At 41.6% G+C, this 13,491-nt stretch overlaps 1 protein-coding gene across 1 annotated transcript; it reads right to left on the reverse strand.

The window, feature by feature from the left end:
* Positions 1 to 1,689: 1,689 nt before the first annotated feature.
* On the reverse strand, positions 1,690 to 12,905 carry ccdc137 (coiled-coil domain containing 137). Its single transcript, XM_048610990.1, has 6 exons — positions 12,735 to 12,905; positions 9,098 to 9,225; positions 7,306 to 7,540; positions 6,186 to 6,268; positions 4,785 to 4,864; positions 1,690 to 2,993 (listed from the first exon to the last, which is right to left on the reverse strand). The coding sequence occupies exons 1-6, from the start codon at positions 12,830 to 12,832 to the stop codon at positions 2,757 to 2,759; spliced, it is 861 nt and encodes a 286-aa protein (XP_048466947.1). The 5' UTR covers positions 12,833 to 12,905; the 3' UTR covers positions 1,690 to 2,756.
* Between the last annotated feature and the right edge of the window lie 586 nt (positions 12,906 to 13,491).

A 13,491-nucleotide genomic window follows, 5' to 3' on the forward strand; every position in this document is an offset into this window, starting at 1 on the left:
TTCGGGCCTAGACCCTTCATCAGAAAAGGGGGAGGGGAAGGGGGTTCTGAAATAAATAGGGAGAGAGTGGGAGGCGGATAGAAGAGGGATAGAGGAGAGGATAGGTGGAGAGGAAACAAACAGGTCGAAGAGGCGGGGATGGAGCCAGTAAAGGTGAGTGTAGGTAGGGAGTTAGGAAGGGGATAGGTCAGTCCAGGGAGGACGGACAGGTCAAGGGGGCGGGATGAGGTTGGTCGGTAGGAGATGGAGGTGCGGCTTGAGGTGGGAGGAGGGGATAGGTGGGAGGAAGAACAGGTTAGGGAGGCAGGGACGAGCTGGACTGGTTTTGGGATGCGGTGGGGGGAGGGGAGATTTTAAAACTTGTGAAATCCACATTGATACCATTGGGCTGCAGGGTTCCCAAGCGGAATATGAGTTGCTATTCCTGCAACCTTCGGGTGGCATCGTTGTGGCACTGCAGGAGGCCCAGGATGGACATGTCGTCTGAGGAATGGGAGGGGGAGTTGAAATGGTTCGCGACTGGGAGGTGCAGTTGTTTGTTGCGAACCGAACGTAGGTGTTCTGCAAAGCGGTCCCCGAGTCTCCGCTTGGTTTCCCCGCTGTAGAGGAAGCCACACCGGGTACAGCGGATGCAGTATACCACATTGGCAGATGTGCAGGTGAACATCTGCTTGATGTGGAAAGTCTTCTTGGGGCCTGGGATGGGGGTGAGGGAGGAGGTATGGGGGCAGGTGTAGCACTTCCTGCGGTTGCAGGGAAAAGTGCCGGGTGTGGTGGAGCTGGAGGGGAGTGTGGAGCGGACGAGGGAGTCACGGAGAGAGTTGTCCCTCCGGAAAGCAGATAAAGGTGGGGAGGGAAAGATGTCTTTGGTGGTGGGGTCGGATTGCAGATGGCGGAAGTGTCGGAGGATGATGCGTTGGATCCGGAGGTTGGTGGGGTGGTACGTGAGGACGAGGGGGATTCTTTTTTGGTTATTATTGCGTGGACGGGGTGTGAGGGCTGAGGTGCGGGAGATGTGGGAGACACGGTTGAGGGCGTTCTCAACCACCGGGGGGGGGGGGGGGGGGTTCGGTCCCTGAAAAACGAGGACAACTGAGGTGTACGGGAGTGGATGTTTGTTGAGCTTGATTTCATTTTCACAAATCCATGTTGACTCTGCCCAATGTTACTATATTTTCAAAGTATCCTATTATCACACCTTTAAATATAGATTCTAACATTTTCCCTAAAAGTGATGTTTGGCCAACAGACCGATAGTTCCTTCTTCTCTCCTGCTCCTCTTCTTAAACAGTTGTCAGAATTGACAGGAAAATTATCATATCCGTGGCATAGCAATTGGCACATTCTCCACCTTCCCTCAGTCAGTTTCATCATAGAATAATACACAATGAGGCTATTCAGCCCATTATACCTGTGCCAGATTTCAATACTCGATATAGAGCCCATGCACATATGAAAAGTATTCTTTCACAGGGAGCAGTATGAATCCAAAATTACAGCTGCTATTACAGACTGCACTGGTTGTAGTTTGTCTGCCATTGTACAGGCAAAAACTTACTCTTCATCATGAACATGGCATCTTTAATCAGACTTAAAAATAATTTTCCCCATCTTCTATAAATATTAGAACTAAAAACTGAATGTCACGAAATACCACAGTACAGTATTGCTACAGAAATCTGCAAACACTGCTGTCAAACTTCTTCAAAGTTTAATATCAGGGACATTCATATTCAAAAGGATTCTGTTTTACAAGACATAAATCATGATTGCACATAATGAAAAACAGTAACTACCAATAAATCTAGTTTAACAAAGTATAACCTAACAGATCCTACGCACTCACAGAATGCAAGATCACCATGGGATTATGCTAATAGTACTAGCAGGTTTTATCAAAGAACTTTTTACCCCCATTCACAAAGTTTCATTAGAAACTGCTACAGGCACCCACTCAAAACGGCTATTCTTAAAATGTGCAAGACTTGCATTTCTTTCCACAAATAGTGAAGATAAGCAAATTGTGCACGGCCAAGCAAACCACTCTGCAAGTCAATAATCCACAGAGTTCAACTAATAAGCATGCTTGGCAGATCAGAGTAGTGAACAGTATGGAGGTACAAGAGGTGAATAGATTGCGCATGATCATTCTTGGCACAGGTCATTTATATTTGAGGTGGATTATGCAATATAAAACCATTTTCCAATCGCTTCACAATAGTATTAACATTTTTCAAAACTGGTGTCTTTTTAATATAAAAAGGAAGAAGTTTTCTACAACCCTATAACCGTAAAGATTGCCAGCAATGACCTGATCTCTTTAAATGGTCAGCCTTTATCAGACTAAAAAGTTCAGATTCAATAAACAAGAAACAATGGCACAGGAAGATAATTCAGAAACACTTCACAGCAGTCAACTCAAGGACACATCAAGTATAACAGCGCATTTGAACAGTCATCATTTAAAACATCCTGGTATCCTCATTATTGATGCAGTTCGTGATTTCCATCATTACCTAGAGCAGGCTTCTTTAGAATTCTTTAGAATTCCAGGTATAAACATTTGGTTCCAAAAATGGATCTCTTTACTAGCAAATTGACCATAATCTTGATCTTTTACTGTATTGTATATGTTAACACAAATAGGTTCAAAGAAAAGGTCAGTTATTAGGTAACAGATCAAGAACATTCAGTCCTCATCAGTTCCAGCAGGCCCCTGATTTAGTGCATCAAATAGCACTTGTTGCAGACTATGACTATTTTGGGTTTTTCAGCTTCTCCATGCTATCTTTACTCTGGGACAGAGTTTGTTGTTTCTGCTTCTTCAGTGTTCTGTAGGCTTTAATGATCCTCTCCCTCTCCTCCAACATCATCCTCTGACGAGCCATTGACATGGTTGGCAGTTTACTGTATTGGGTTCCTTCCATTTTCCATCCTGGAGTACACTTGCTTTGCTGAATCAGAGACTTCAGAAGTAACTGTCTCTGGCCAGGCTAGAAAGAATGAATAATGGATTTAGTACACAGCAAAGGAAAATACAGAAGCCTTCACTACTGATAGATAATTTAGACTTAAAGACTAAACTACTCTTCAGTCTAAAGGTGTGCATTACAACAAAATTCAAAAGTTACATAGAGTTGGTTTTATCTTTGTCTTCATTGATCACAAAGCTCTATTGAATGTATACTTGAAGTAAGAACTTAGTACTGAATCACAAAATGGCATGGCAACAAGCCATTTGTTCCATTAAATCAGTTGTGTTATTTTCCACTAGCCCTCTCTACTGTTCATTCTCTATGCTCCTTTATATTCCTCTTTCAAACCACAATACCCTTTTAAAAGAAATTCTTGAATTTGCTTTAATAACAACCTGTGATAGAGAAATCCATACTTTAACCACCCTGTGCACGAAATTCAATTTTTTGCCAACGTCGCCTTATAATTTCCTAAATGTGTCTCTCACCAAGGAATTTTGGAAAACGATAGTCAGAACCACTGGTATTCACTTCATATTTCCTCAGGATTCTTCAAATCTTGGTGAAAGGGTCTGGTTAACTGATTTAGTTCCAGTTCAAGTGGTGCTTCCTTCTTTGAAGTGGAAACAATCTAACTGCTGTACAAGTCACAAGCATGGTACGAAAAAACTTCTCTTTGCCCCAACAATTTCGCCATCCCAGTCTACACTTAGATAATTAAAATTTCCTACAGTTATAATGTGGCTCCACAAACTGTCTAGAAACAAGTTCATGTTCCTGCTCACTGCTTGGCAGTTCATGGCACATTCTTAGCACTGTGGCTGATTACTTGTTATTTCTGATCTCAACCTAAAATGATTCTGTTTGGGACAGTTTTCGATGTAGTTGCTAATGACACAATCACAACATGCACACTGTTGTTACAGTTTATCTTTCTACTGAAGATCTATCATAATGAGGGTGCCTTCAACTACAGATTAAACAGATAAATCATTCCACCTTCTCATAAGAGTTATGATCTCCAATGTTTATAACACTTTAATATGATAATCTTATTTTTCCATCATGTGTCAATGACACTTAAGATATTTAGTGGGCAATGATAGCAAATATTATGGAAGGAACGTAAACAGAAATACAGGTCAGTCGTGATCTAATCAAATGGGGAAAGCACATTCAAGAGGTTTAAGCATCCTTCCTCTTCCTACTTCAATGGATGTGTTATAACCAAACATGATAAGAAAACAGTATTTTTAAAGTTTGAACTATTAACTTTTTAAACACATAAACAACAAGCATAGCCGATTACATTAGCCACAAGAAAAGTAGTTTACCCTTTATAAACCACAGAATTTCATTTTGGTTAGGATCTAGAATACATGCCCCAGCATGTGGTAGAGTCTGATTCAATGACGATTTTCAAAAGGGAATTAAATAAGCATCCAAAGAGAGGAAAAACACAGCAGGGCTTCGGGCAAAGGGCACATAAGTGCAACTAGTTGAATTGCTCTGGCAGTAAGTTGGTATGGATAGACAAATTATCTCCTCGGTTGTAACAATTCTGTGGTATTAAGTTATAATTACAAGCATGGATTTAGCAAGAGGCTACCAAATAACATATTGTGCCAAATACTTGAAGCTGTTGCAATTTTATAAAATCTACAAATAAAATAATAAATCTATGTTTTTAAAAAAAGTAATATCAAAGCAATGCAAACAGAAATCATAACTGAACAGTTGGGCTATGCTCGAGACAAATTAACTATGTCAGTTTGACATAAGTTGATACTACACAAACAAAATAATTACCTGATCATTGGCTTGGCTTTTCCTGGGTTTAGCCGTGAGGGTAGGGGGCTGCATGGCCACTTCTCCAAATCTCACAATGTCTGCAAAATAAGATCAATCCCATTCCGAAAAATTACTATTATGTTTACTGCGGATTCTCAATCAAACACATCAGCTCAACTCACTTTAACAGCCTGCCTGAAAATCTGTGTATGCAAATTTTGTACCACAAACCTGACACCTTATTTAAGTTCTAAACTGCAATTTCATAGCCCTTCACATTTAATTTTTGCTTCAGGTATTTAGAAGAAAGGCGTGCACTTTAAAGCAGTGTTTAGTGCAACTGTTCTTCAGGCTGCCAGCTAGCCACGTAAACAACCAGCGGGTGAATTTCAACTATACATTCTTAAATAAGGACAACTCTGCAGCACAGCTCAGGAAGCTGCGTTTGCTTACTGAAATCTTCAGTTCATGCAGTTTTACCCAGGTAAACTGCTCCACCTAGTGTTCTCATTCAGAACTGAAGGGTACAACAACAAACGTCAGGAATGCAAACCTTTAAAGAAGGGCAGATGAGTAACTGTCACCTCTTGTCAAGAGGTCACATTCTCAATCTTCCTACTGGAGCTTAAAACAGTGTTACAAACGGAGCTGATATTTCCAATGCTTATACGTTGGTGCAGATTTCCCTAAAAATGAAATTACTTTTTTGTAACGATGTTACGGATGTGCTGCACTGTATGGTCTGTGGATCTCTTTCTTCATTGTTGAAAACACAAAATGCATTCTGGAAAAATGGTGCAACAAGGGTTGAATGAAAATTAGGATCTTATAGATATTACTAAAGAAAGAGTACTAGATAGATATAGCCGTTGTGGCTGAAGGGGTCAAGGGATATGGGCAGAGGGCAGGGTTAGCGTTTTGAGCTCAATAATCAGCCATGATCGTGATGAATGGTGAAGCAGGTTTGAGGGTTTAACGGTCTATTCTTGATCCTATCTTCTGTGTTTCTATGTCCCGAGTCTCACCGAAGTTCACCGCCAGATGGTCTGCCTCTCTGTGAAGCTCCTCACTTTGTCCAGTTCAGTCAGTGACGCTGACTGCCTGTCCCAGGTTACGCACCTCACCTTACCTGCTCCTCAGTAATGCTGTCTGACATTGTCCTCATCTTGTCCACTCCTCTCAGTGACACTCACTATAAGAACTACTTTAACTCCGTAAGGATTTCCCAACAAACTATGATCTTAACTTTCTGCAGTATCTGTCCTATGCTTACTCTTCTTGGGATTGAAGACACTTTTCTTTTTAGTCACATCATGCATTTGGTAGACAGCATTAAAGGAATAGTTCTAATAAGCTGTAACCTGCCAGAATACTGAACACGGAGATACCGTGCTACCAGGTTTCTTGCTAATCACTTACCTGTAAACATTTCTTTCTCCAATTTCATGACTTTTCTTTCAGCTTTCTTTTTAATAAACTTTGCCAGACGTTTCTTGTCAAACCTATTTGATTAAAATCAGAATGAGTTAACAAATGCACAACTTCCCAAAATAAAAGGATTTTAAAAACATCTTTAATCACTTGCTTGACGCAGTGTTGGTCTACAAAATTATCTCCTGTTACTACATTCACTAGTTCTTTTTTCATACAAATAAATGACATGTTCTGGCTTGGTATTTACAAACTACTAGAGATCAAACGTCTGCATCAGTGTATCCAGCAAAGATTACCAGGACAGGGGTCACAACGTATGCAGAAAGTTAATCATTTGGTTCTTTCACTCACAGGACTTAGATGTTAAGCTTGCGCAGATGAATGGAATATCAGCTGGAATTCTTAAGGATGACCAATATCAACAAGTATTCACTATTTGTATTGCTATAGCATTATTTTTTGCATGTCTGCAGCTTTTTCCACTTTGAAGGGGCTTATGTGTACAGCAGATGAAACCCACTGTATTAAGCAGGTGACATGGATAAGGATCATGATGCTAAGCAATGGCTACTGGGATGGTTATTGAAGTTCTCTAGAAGATCCCTCCAGCTGAAAATGGGATTGGGATGAAGGGCAAAGAAAGAACAGCTTCTATCCATTAATATTTGGACAATGTTGGCTGTAACCAATGCTTTAGCACTGTTATTGAGAGTGGTTTGCAATTTGTTGTTGTGACTCTCTCAGTTTGATAGGCGCAGAACAAGGTTATACTTACTGGGCATCTTTTAAGCTTACTTAATGCAAAGGATTGAATAAAGGAAATGTTACCATACAGATGCATATTCAGGTTGCTTCTCCAAAGTAAACAAACTTTTTTTGTGTTAAGAGCTGTGATCTACAGGCAAACAATACAGAAGTACAGTCTAAATGCGACATCTATATATTTCTCAGGGACTTTATTAGATTCCGTTCCCAAAGATGGATTTCCTTTCCTTCCACACTGCTACATTCAAAGGGGAAAAATATTGTAATTGTAGTTATCTATCAACAATGTCATGTTCCCCATAAGATATAGTACCATAAATACACAGATAATGGAACATACTCTTTCTTTTTCTCAGACTTTGATCTCACACTGCTTGCCTTTTCTTCTTTCTCAGTCTCCAACTCAGGACAACGGGCCACTTGATTTTTGGTCATGAACATGACGTGCCGTGTTTCCTCCTCCATGCGCTGAACGTAGGCTCTCTCAGACTCTCGCTTCCGCCTCTTAAACTTTGGAACTGGTATGTCTCCGTGTAGATCTTTGGCCACTGACGTAGGTTTTCTTTCTGGTTTTTCTTCATATTGAAACAAAAATTAATTCAGTGTTATTTTTACATTCCTAAAACTATCCACCTTGAAATTGTGTGTGTGTGTTTTTTCTCATAAGAATGGGTTATCTTGGTTCAATGGCAGCCAATGCAGAAAGAGACCAAGGAAATGCAACAGTAACTAAATAACAATCCTTGGTTAAAAACTTTCAGAGTTCCCAGAAAGGATTCTTACTCATAAGCACACAAAGCACTTGAAACATGGCTGTAACATCAACCATACAAAAAAAACAGACAGGAAAGAACCTCTGATCCATCATGTCAGCCCACCTAAACTTGATGCAGTCATATACTTCATTGACGTGCAGTCAATTTCAAATCATCTCCTAGGTCAAGCAAAAGGAGATGCTGAGAGCTTGAGGAGGCTTTCTGTATGTCTCACCCATGAAGAACGGCCGCTTGAGGAAAGGTGCAGCGGATTGCTGGCACTCATGAACTATATGAGCAAAAGCTAGGGCAAAAGAAAAATCTTACAACTGGAAAACTTCCAAATGCCAAAAAGCACATCTATAGTTAAATAACTATAATTAAACATAATTTGCAGCCTTTAAACAGCTAAGCTGACATGTTGATTCCATGGGTGCATCACAATATGACGTCAAAAGGAAAATTTAGAACTTCAACATTAACCCTATTATAGTATGTTACTTCATGGTTCACGTTATTAAACTAAAAAAACACTGCATACAGAATTTCCTTTGCTCCCACACCCAGAGGTTTATCAATTATACACAATGCAAGCATGTGTGGGAGAAAAATTAGTAGAGTTCTGTTTTGTATGCTATAAACAGCTAACAGCTGTGGAATCAGCTATGCCTGGAGAGGTCAGAAGCAGGTGGATAACATAAATCAGAAATCGGCCTTCATGATTTTCAGATTTTAGTCCTGGTTTTATTAGAAAACAAAATAAACATAAATGCTTTCGTTTTAACTGAAATTCAATCAAGCCATATTTCCACTCACAACAGAAATAAATCCGGAGTACAAACATAAATAAAATGTGCCCACATTGATTGAATGAGCCAAGATCTTTGAGTTACTTTATTTCCTAGTTAAATGAAATATATTACAATAAAAATATTGATCAAAAGTGTACAGAGCAAACTACAGCAGCAACCCTGCCCAACAGTTCAAATCCATCTGGACTGTAGATAAAGGGCCCTCTCCCCACTTGTAAACTTTGCTTAGTTTCTTACTCTAAAAGTTATCTTTTCTGGATATAATTTCATCCTCAAATTGGTCACTGACTGACTGCATGGTCACTTCTCCATCCTTTGAAATGGATAAAAAAAACAGAAAACATTCAGCAGATTGTTTGCCCTGACACAGCATCAAGCTCTATTTGCTTTAAGTTCGATGGATGGGATTTGTCCTATTCGCCGAGACATTCTATGCCTGAATAAACAGAACGCACTGCATCAAATCTCAACAGGTTCTATATTAATGCTGTAACCCAGTTTTAGGGCAACTATTATCAGATAAGCAGTAACTTCTAAAGGAACAATGTCAGACTGACTACTTTACCAGTCTTTCTCTTCTTTTTATTCAGCTGCTTCATCATTTTCTCCTGAGACCTCATTATCTCACGGACTTTGTATGGAATTTCCTGTTCGTCAATATTTTTGGGCTTCATGTCGCTTTTCTTCAGTTCACTATGAAGTTATAAGTGCATTATTATCAAATATTCTTTAAGATTGTCTATATCTTAAATAATTATTTTACCACACAATAAGACTGCCAAATACAGAAGTATCCTGAAATTAACGTTCTACCCAATTTCCAAATGTTCCTTCGGAAAACTACAATATGATAAAAATATTGATTAATTCACTCTACATTTTATAGGCATCTGCTCTTTTTGCCTCACTCCCAAACTGAGTATTTATCCATAAATTATTTAAGGAATGAGCAGGAGAGAAAACAGGAACTACAGACCTGGTAGCCTTAGATCTGTAATAAGGGAAATATGCTAGATCTTTTATAAAGGATGTCATAAATGAGAACTTAGATAATAATTATCTAATTAGGGCAAATTCAGCATGGACCTACAAATGTGCTTGATGAGCATTTTTCAGTTTTTGGAGGGTGTTACTCACAAAATTGATAAAGGGGAGTCAATGGTTGTAATATACTTATATTTTCAGAAGGCTTTTTGATAAAGTCCTCACAAGAGGTTGGTTAGCAAAATTAAAAGTATATGGTATAGGAGGTAATGCACCGGTACAGATTAGAATTGGCTAACAGGCAAAAAATAGTAGAAATAAATGGATCATCTTCGCTCTGGCAGACTGTGATTAGCGGGATACTGCAAGACCTTACCTGATTACGACATATGTCACCAATTTGGAGATGCAGACTAAATGTAATATTTCCAAAGTTGCAGACAATACAAAGCTAAGTGAAAATGTGTGTAGTGAGGAAGATGTAAAGCGGCTTCAGGACTTGAATAGGCTTAGTGAGTGGGCAAGAACATATCAGACTATAATGTGGAAAAGTATTAGGTTATCCACTTTAGTAGGAGGAACAGACGCGCAAAGTACTTCTCAAATGGTAAGAGGTTGCAAGTTATAGATAGACAAAGGGATCTAGGTGTCCTTGTCAACAAGTCATCGAAGATTAACATACAGGTGCAGCAACTAATTAAGACTCCTGGAATAAAAACCAAGAGAACTGCAGATGCTGTAAATCCGGAACAAAAACAAAGTTGCTGGAAAAGCTCAGCAGGTCTGGCAGCATCTGTGGAGGAGAAAACAGTTAACGTTTCGGGTCCGGTGACCCTTCCTCAGAACAGACTCCTGGAATGTTAGCTTTTACTGCAGGAGTCAAGACATCCTGCTTCAATTGCAAAGGAGCTTCGTTTCTGTACCTGAAGTGTAGCATTCAGTTTTGGTATCTACCTCAGGAAGAATATCTTTGCCATAGACAGACTGTAACAAAGTTCACCAGATTTGTCATCATGAAGGCAGAACTGTGCTATGAAAAGGGGGCCTCTATTTTCAAGAATTTTGAAGAATGAGAGGTGATCTCATTGAAACCTACAAAAAACTCATGGAATAGAAGGGGTAGATGCAGATGCTTCCCTTGGTTAGAGAGTTTAGAACCAGAAGGCACAATTTAAAAATAAGTAGGATGTTATTTTGGACCAAGTTAATCAGAATTGTTTTCACTGAGAGGGTTGTGAATCTGTAGAATTTAAAAGTGTTTCATCAGTCACGATTACATTAAATAGCAGAGCAGGCTCAATGGTCTACTCTTATTCCTAAACGTAGCGGTGGGCAGAGTTTAAAAACAAAGTCATTCAGAATTGTTGGGGTGTTTCTCTCTCCTCACTCCCTCTGTCCTCCAAATTCTGTCAACAACTTGAATCTGTGACCTCCTGCAATGTGAATAAAAATTACTCGATTTGAGGGATCAAACGTCACGGGGCTCAGAACTGATTGATTACTGGACATTTTTTCTTTATTCATTCAAAGGATGAGGGCGTCGCTAGCGAGGCAGCATTTATTGCCCATCCCTCATTGTCCAGTGGGCAGTTCAGAGTCAGCCACACTGCTGTGGGTCTGGAGTCACATGTAGGCCAGACCAGGTAAGGATGGCAGTTTCCTTCCCTAAAGGACATTACTGAACCAGATGGGTTTTTCCGACAATCAACAACAGATTCATGGTCATCATTAAAAATTGTTAATTCCAGATATTTATTGAATTCAAATTCCAAACCTTAACAAATTGAACCATAAGAATTCCCCTAACTCCCTGACTAATAGCCGAGTGGGTTAAGGCACCAGGGTACGTTCTGTAGAGTTAACTAGCTTGAAATTCTAGTGGAGAACGTTACAAAGTTTTGTTTAAGCCTTGTAATCATATCCGTGAATTCAGGACATTCTAAAATATTTTGCAGTCAAACGTGGTGGACTCATTGCTGTAATGTGAGAAGCCATTTGGAAATAGCAAGATCCCAACAAGCACAGAATCATACAATATGGAAAAGGTCCATCAAATCCGTACCGACGAAAATACACAAAATCTACACGAGGAGATAACACTTCTGCCACCTCCAATATATCATTCTCCGCCACCTACAATCTGACCCCACAACCAAAGATATATTTCCCTCCCCGCCCCTATCTGCCTTTCACAGGAACCGCTCTCTCCACAACTCCCTCATCCGCTCCACACTCCCTACTAACCCTACCAACCCTGGCACCTTTCCCTGCAACCGCAGGAAGTGCTACACCTGCCCCTACACCACCCCCCTCACTTCCATTCAAGGCACAAAACAAACCTTCCACATTAGACAAGGGTTCACCCGCAAAACCGTTAACTACTGCATCCGCTGCTCCCGATGTGGCCTTCTCTACATCGGTGAGACCAAGCAGAGACTCGGAGACCATTTTGTAGAGCATCTGCGCTCGGTACGCGACAAACACCACCACCTTCTGGTCACGAACCATTTTAACTCCTCCTCCCACTTCCTGGGTGACATGTCCATCCTGGGCCTCCTCCTGTGTCACAATGACACCATCCGGAAACTGGAGGATCAGCACCTCATGAGACAAGGTGCAGAGCTGGATGAACACAGCAGGCTAAGCAGCATCATAGGAGCAGAAAGGCTAACATTTCAGGCCGAGACCCTTCCCCTCATCCCTGCCTCCTTGACCTGATACAACCTGTCCATTTTCTTTCCCACCTATCCACCCCTCACTGACCAATCCCGACCACTCCCTACCTGCACTCACCTATCACCATCCCACCTAACTTCCCCAGCCCCAGCCCCATCCCTCCTCTGTATTTATTTAAGCTCCCTTCCCCCTCCCCATTTCTGAAGAAGAGTCCTGACCCGAAACATCAGCTTTCCTGCTTCTCTGATGCTGCCTGGCCTGCCGTGTTCATCCAGCTCCATACTGTGTTATCTCGAAATCTACACTAGTCCCGCTTTCCACCCTGGCCCAAAAACCTTGAATGTTATCACACTTCAAGTGCTCATCGAAGTATCTTTTTTTAATGCTGTGCTCAGCAAAGTGTTAAGCGTTTGACTGAGGAGTAAATACTGATCAGGGCACCAGCGGGACTGCGTGCTCCAGGCCTCAGACTCCCTGAAGATAGACAATGCGTGTCTCTGTCTTTCTCTCTCCCGTGAACTAAAGCTTCGTCCCTCACTCACCCCATCCTCCTGTTCCTCTTCCCGAATCTCTCCCGCTGCTCCTTCTTGTGATCCGAATCTCTCCGACCAACATCTTTCCCTTTCGGACGCTTCCCCATCACTGAACAACTCCCTCCTCTCACACGCACACAGGAACCAAGCCGCCACTGCGACCTTTCGCCTGCCTTCCGATTGGCCGACCTCAGGGCACGTGACCGCGGCGTATCAAGTCGATTGGTCCAGCGCCGCTGTCAATCAGGCTCGGATGGGCGGGGTTCCGTTGCTAGGCAGTGGGTTGCTAGGCCCAGGCCTGAGATTGAGCCTGGGGCTGCTGCCTGTTTTCAGTCCCGGCGGTGGTGCTGGTTGGAGCTGCGGGAGGAGCTGGTCTCTCAGCTTGGGCCCATGAATGCACTCTGCCGGTTGTGCCCTCGCTGGAAGGTGCCGGGCTCGGTGAGTGTTGTTTCCCTGTTTGACCTTCACTTTGTGAGGGGGCAATGAGGTTTAACCCCGTACTCGCGGGAGTGTATACTGTGAGCAGTTCTGGTTGCCTCACTATAGGAAGGAGGAAGATTCACCAGGATAACAAGGTGCAAGGCTGGATGAACACAGCAGGCCAAGCAGCATCATAGGAGCAGAGAGGCTGACGTTTCGGGCCTAGACCCTTCATCAGAAAAGGGGGAGGGGAAGGGGGTTTTGAAATAAATAGGGAGAGAGTGGGAGGCGGATAGAAGAGGGATAGAGGAGAGGATAGGTGGAGAGGAAACAAACAGGTCGAAGA

This window comes from Rhincodon typus, chromosome 23 (assembly GCF_021869965.1).
Source record: "Rhincodon typus isolate 14 chromosome 23, sRhiTyp1.1, whole genome shotgun sequence".
Classification (NCBI taxonomy): Eukaryota; Metazoa; Chordata; class Chondrichthyes; order Orectolobiformes; family Rhincodontidae; genus Rhincodon; species Rhincodon typus.

Coding starts and splice junctions, on each gene's coding strand:
- ccdc137 (XM_048610990.1), bottom strand. CDS start 12,832: ATGGGGAAGCGTCCGAAAGGGAAAGATGTTGGTCGGAGAGATTCGGAT. Junction 9,226..12,734: donor AAGAGGAACAGGAGGATGGG/GTGAGTGAGGGA, acceptor ATAACTTCATAG/TGAACTGAAGAAAAGCGACA. Junction 6,269..7,305: donor AAGTCTGAGAAAAAGAAAGA/GTATGTTCCATT, acceptor TTAATCAAATAG/GTTTGACAAGAAACGTCTGG.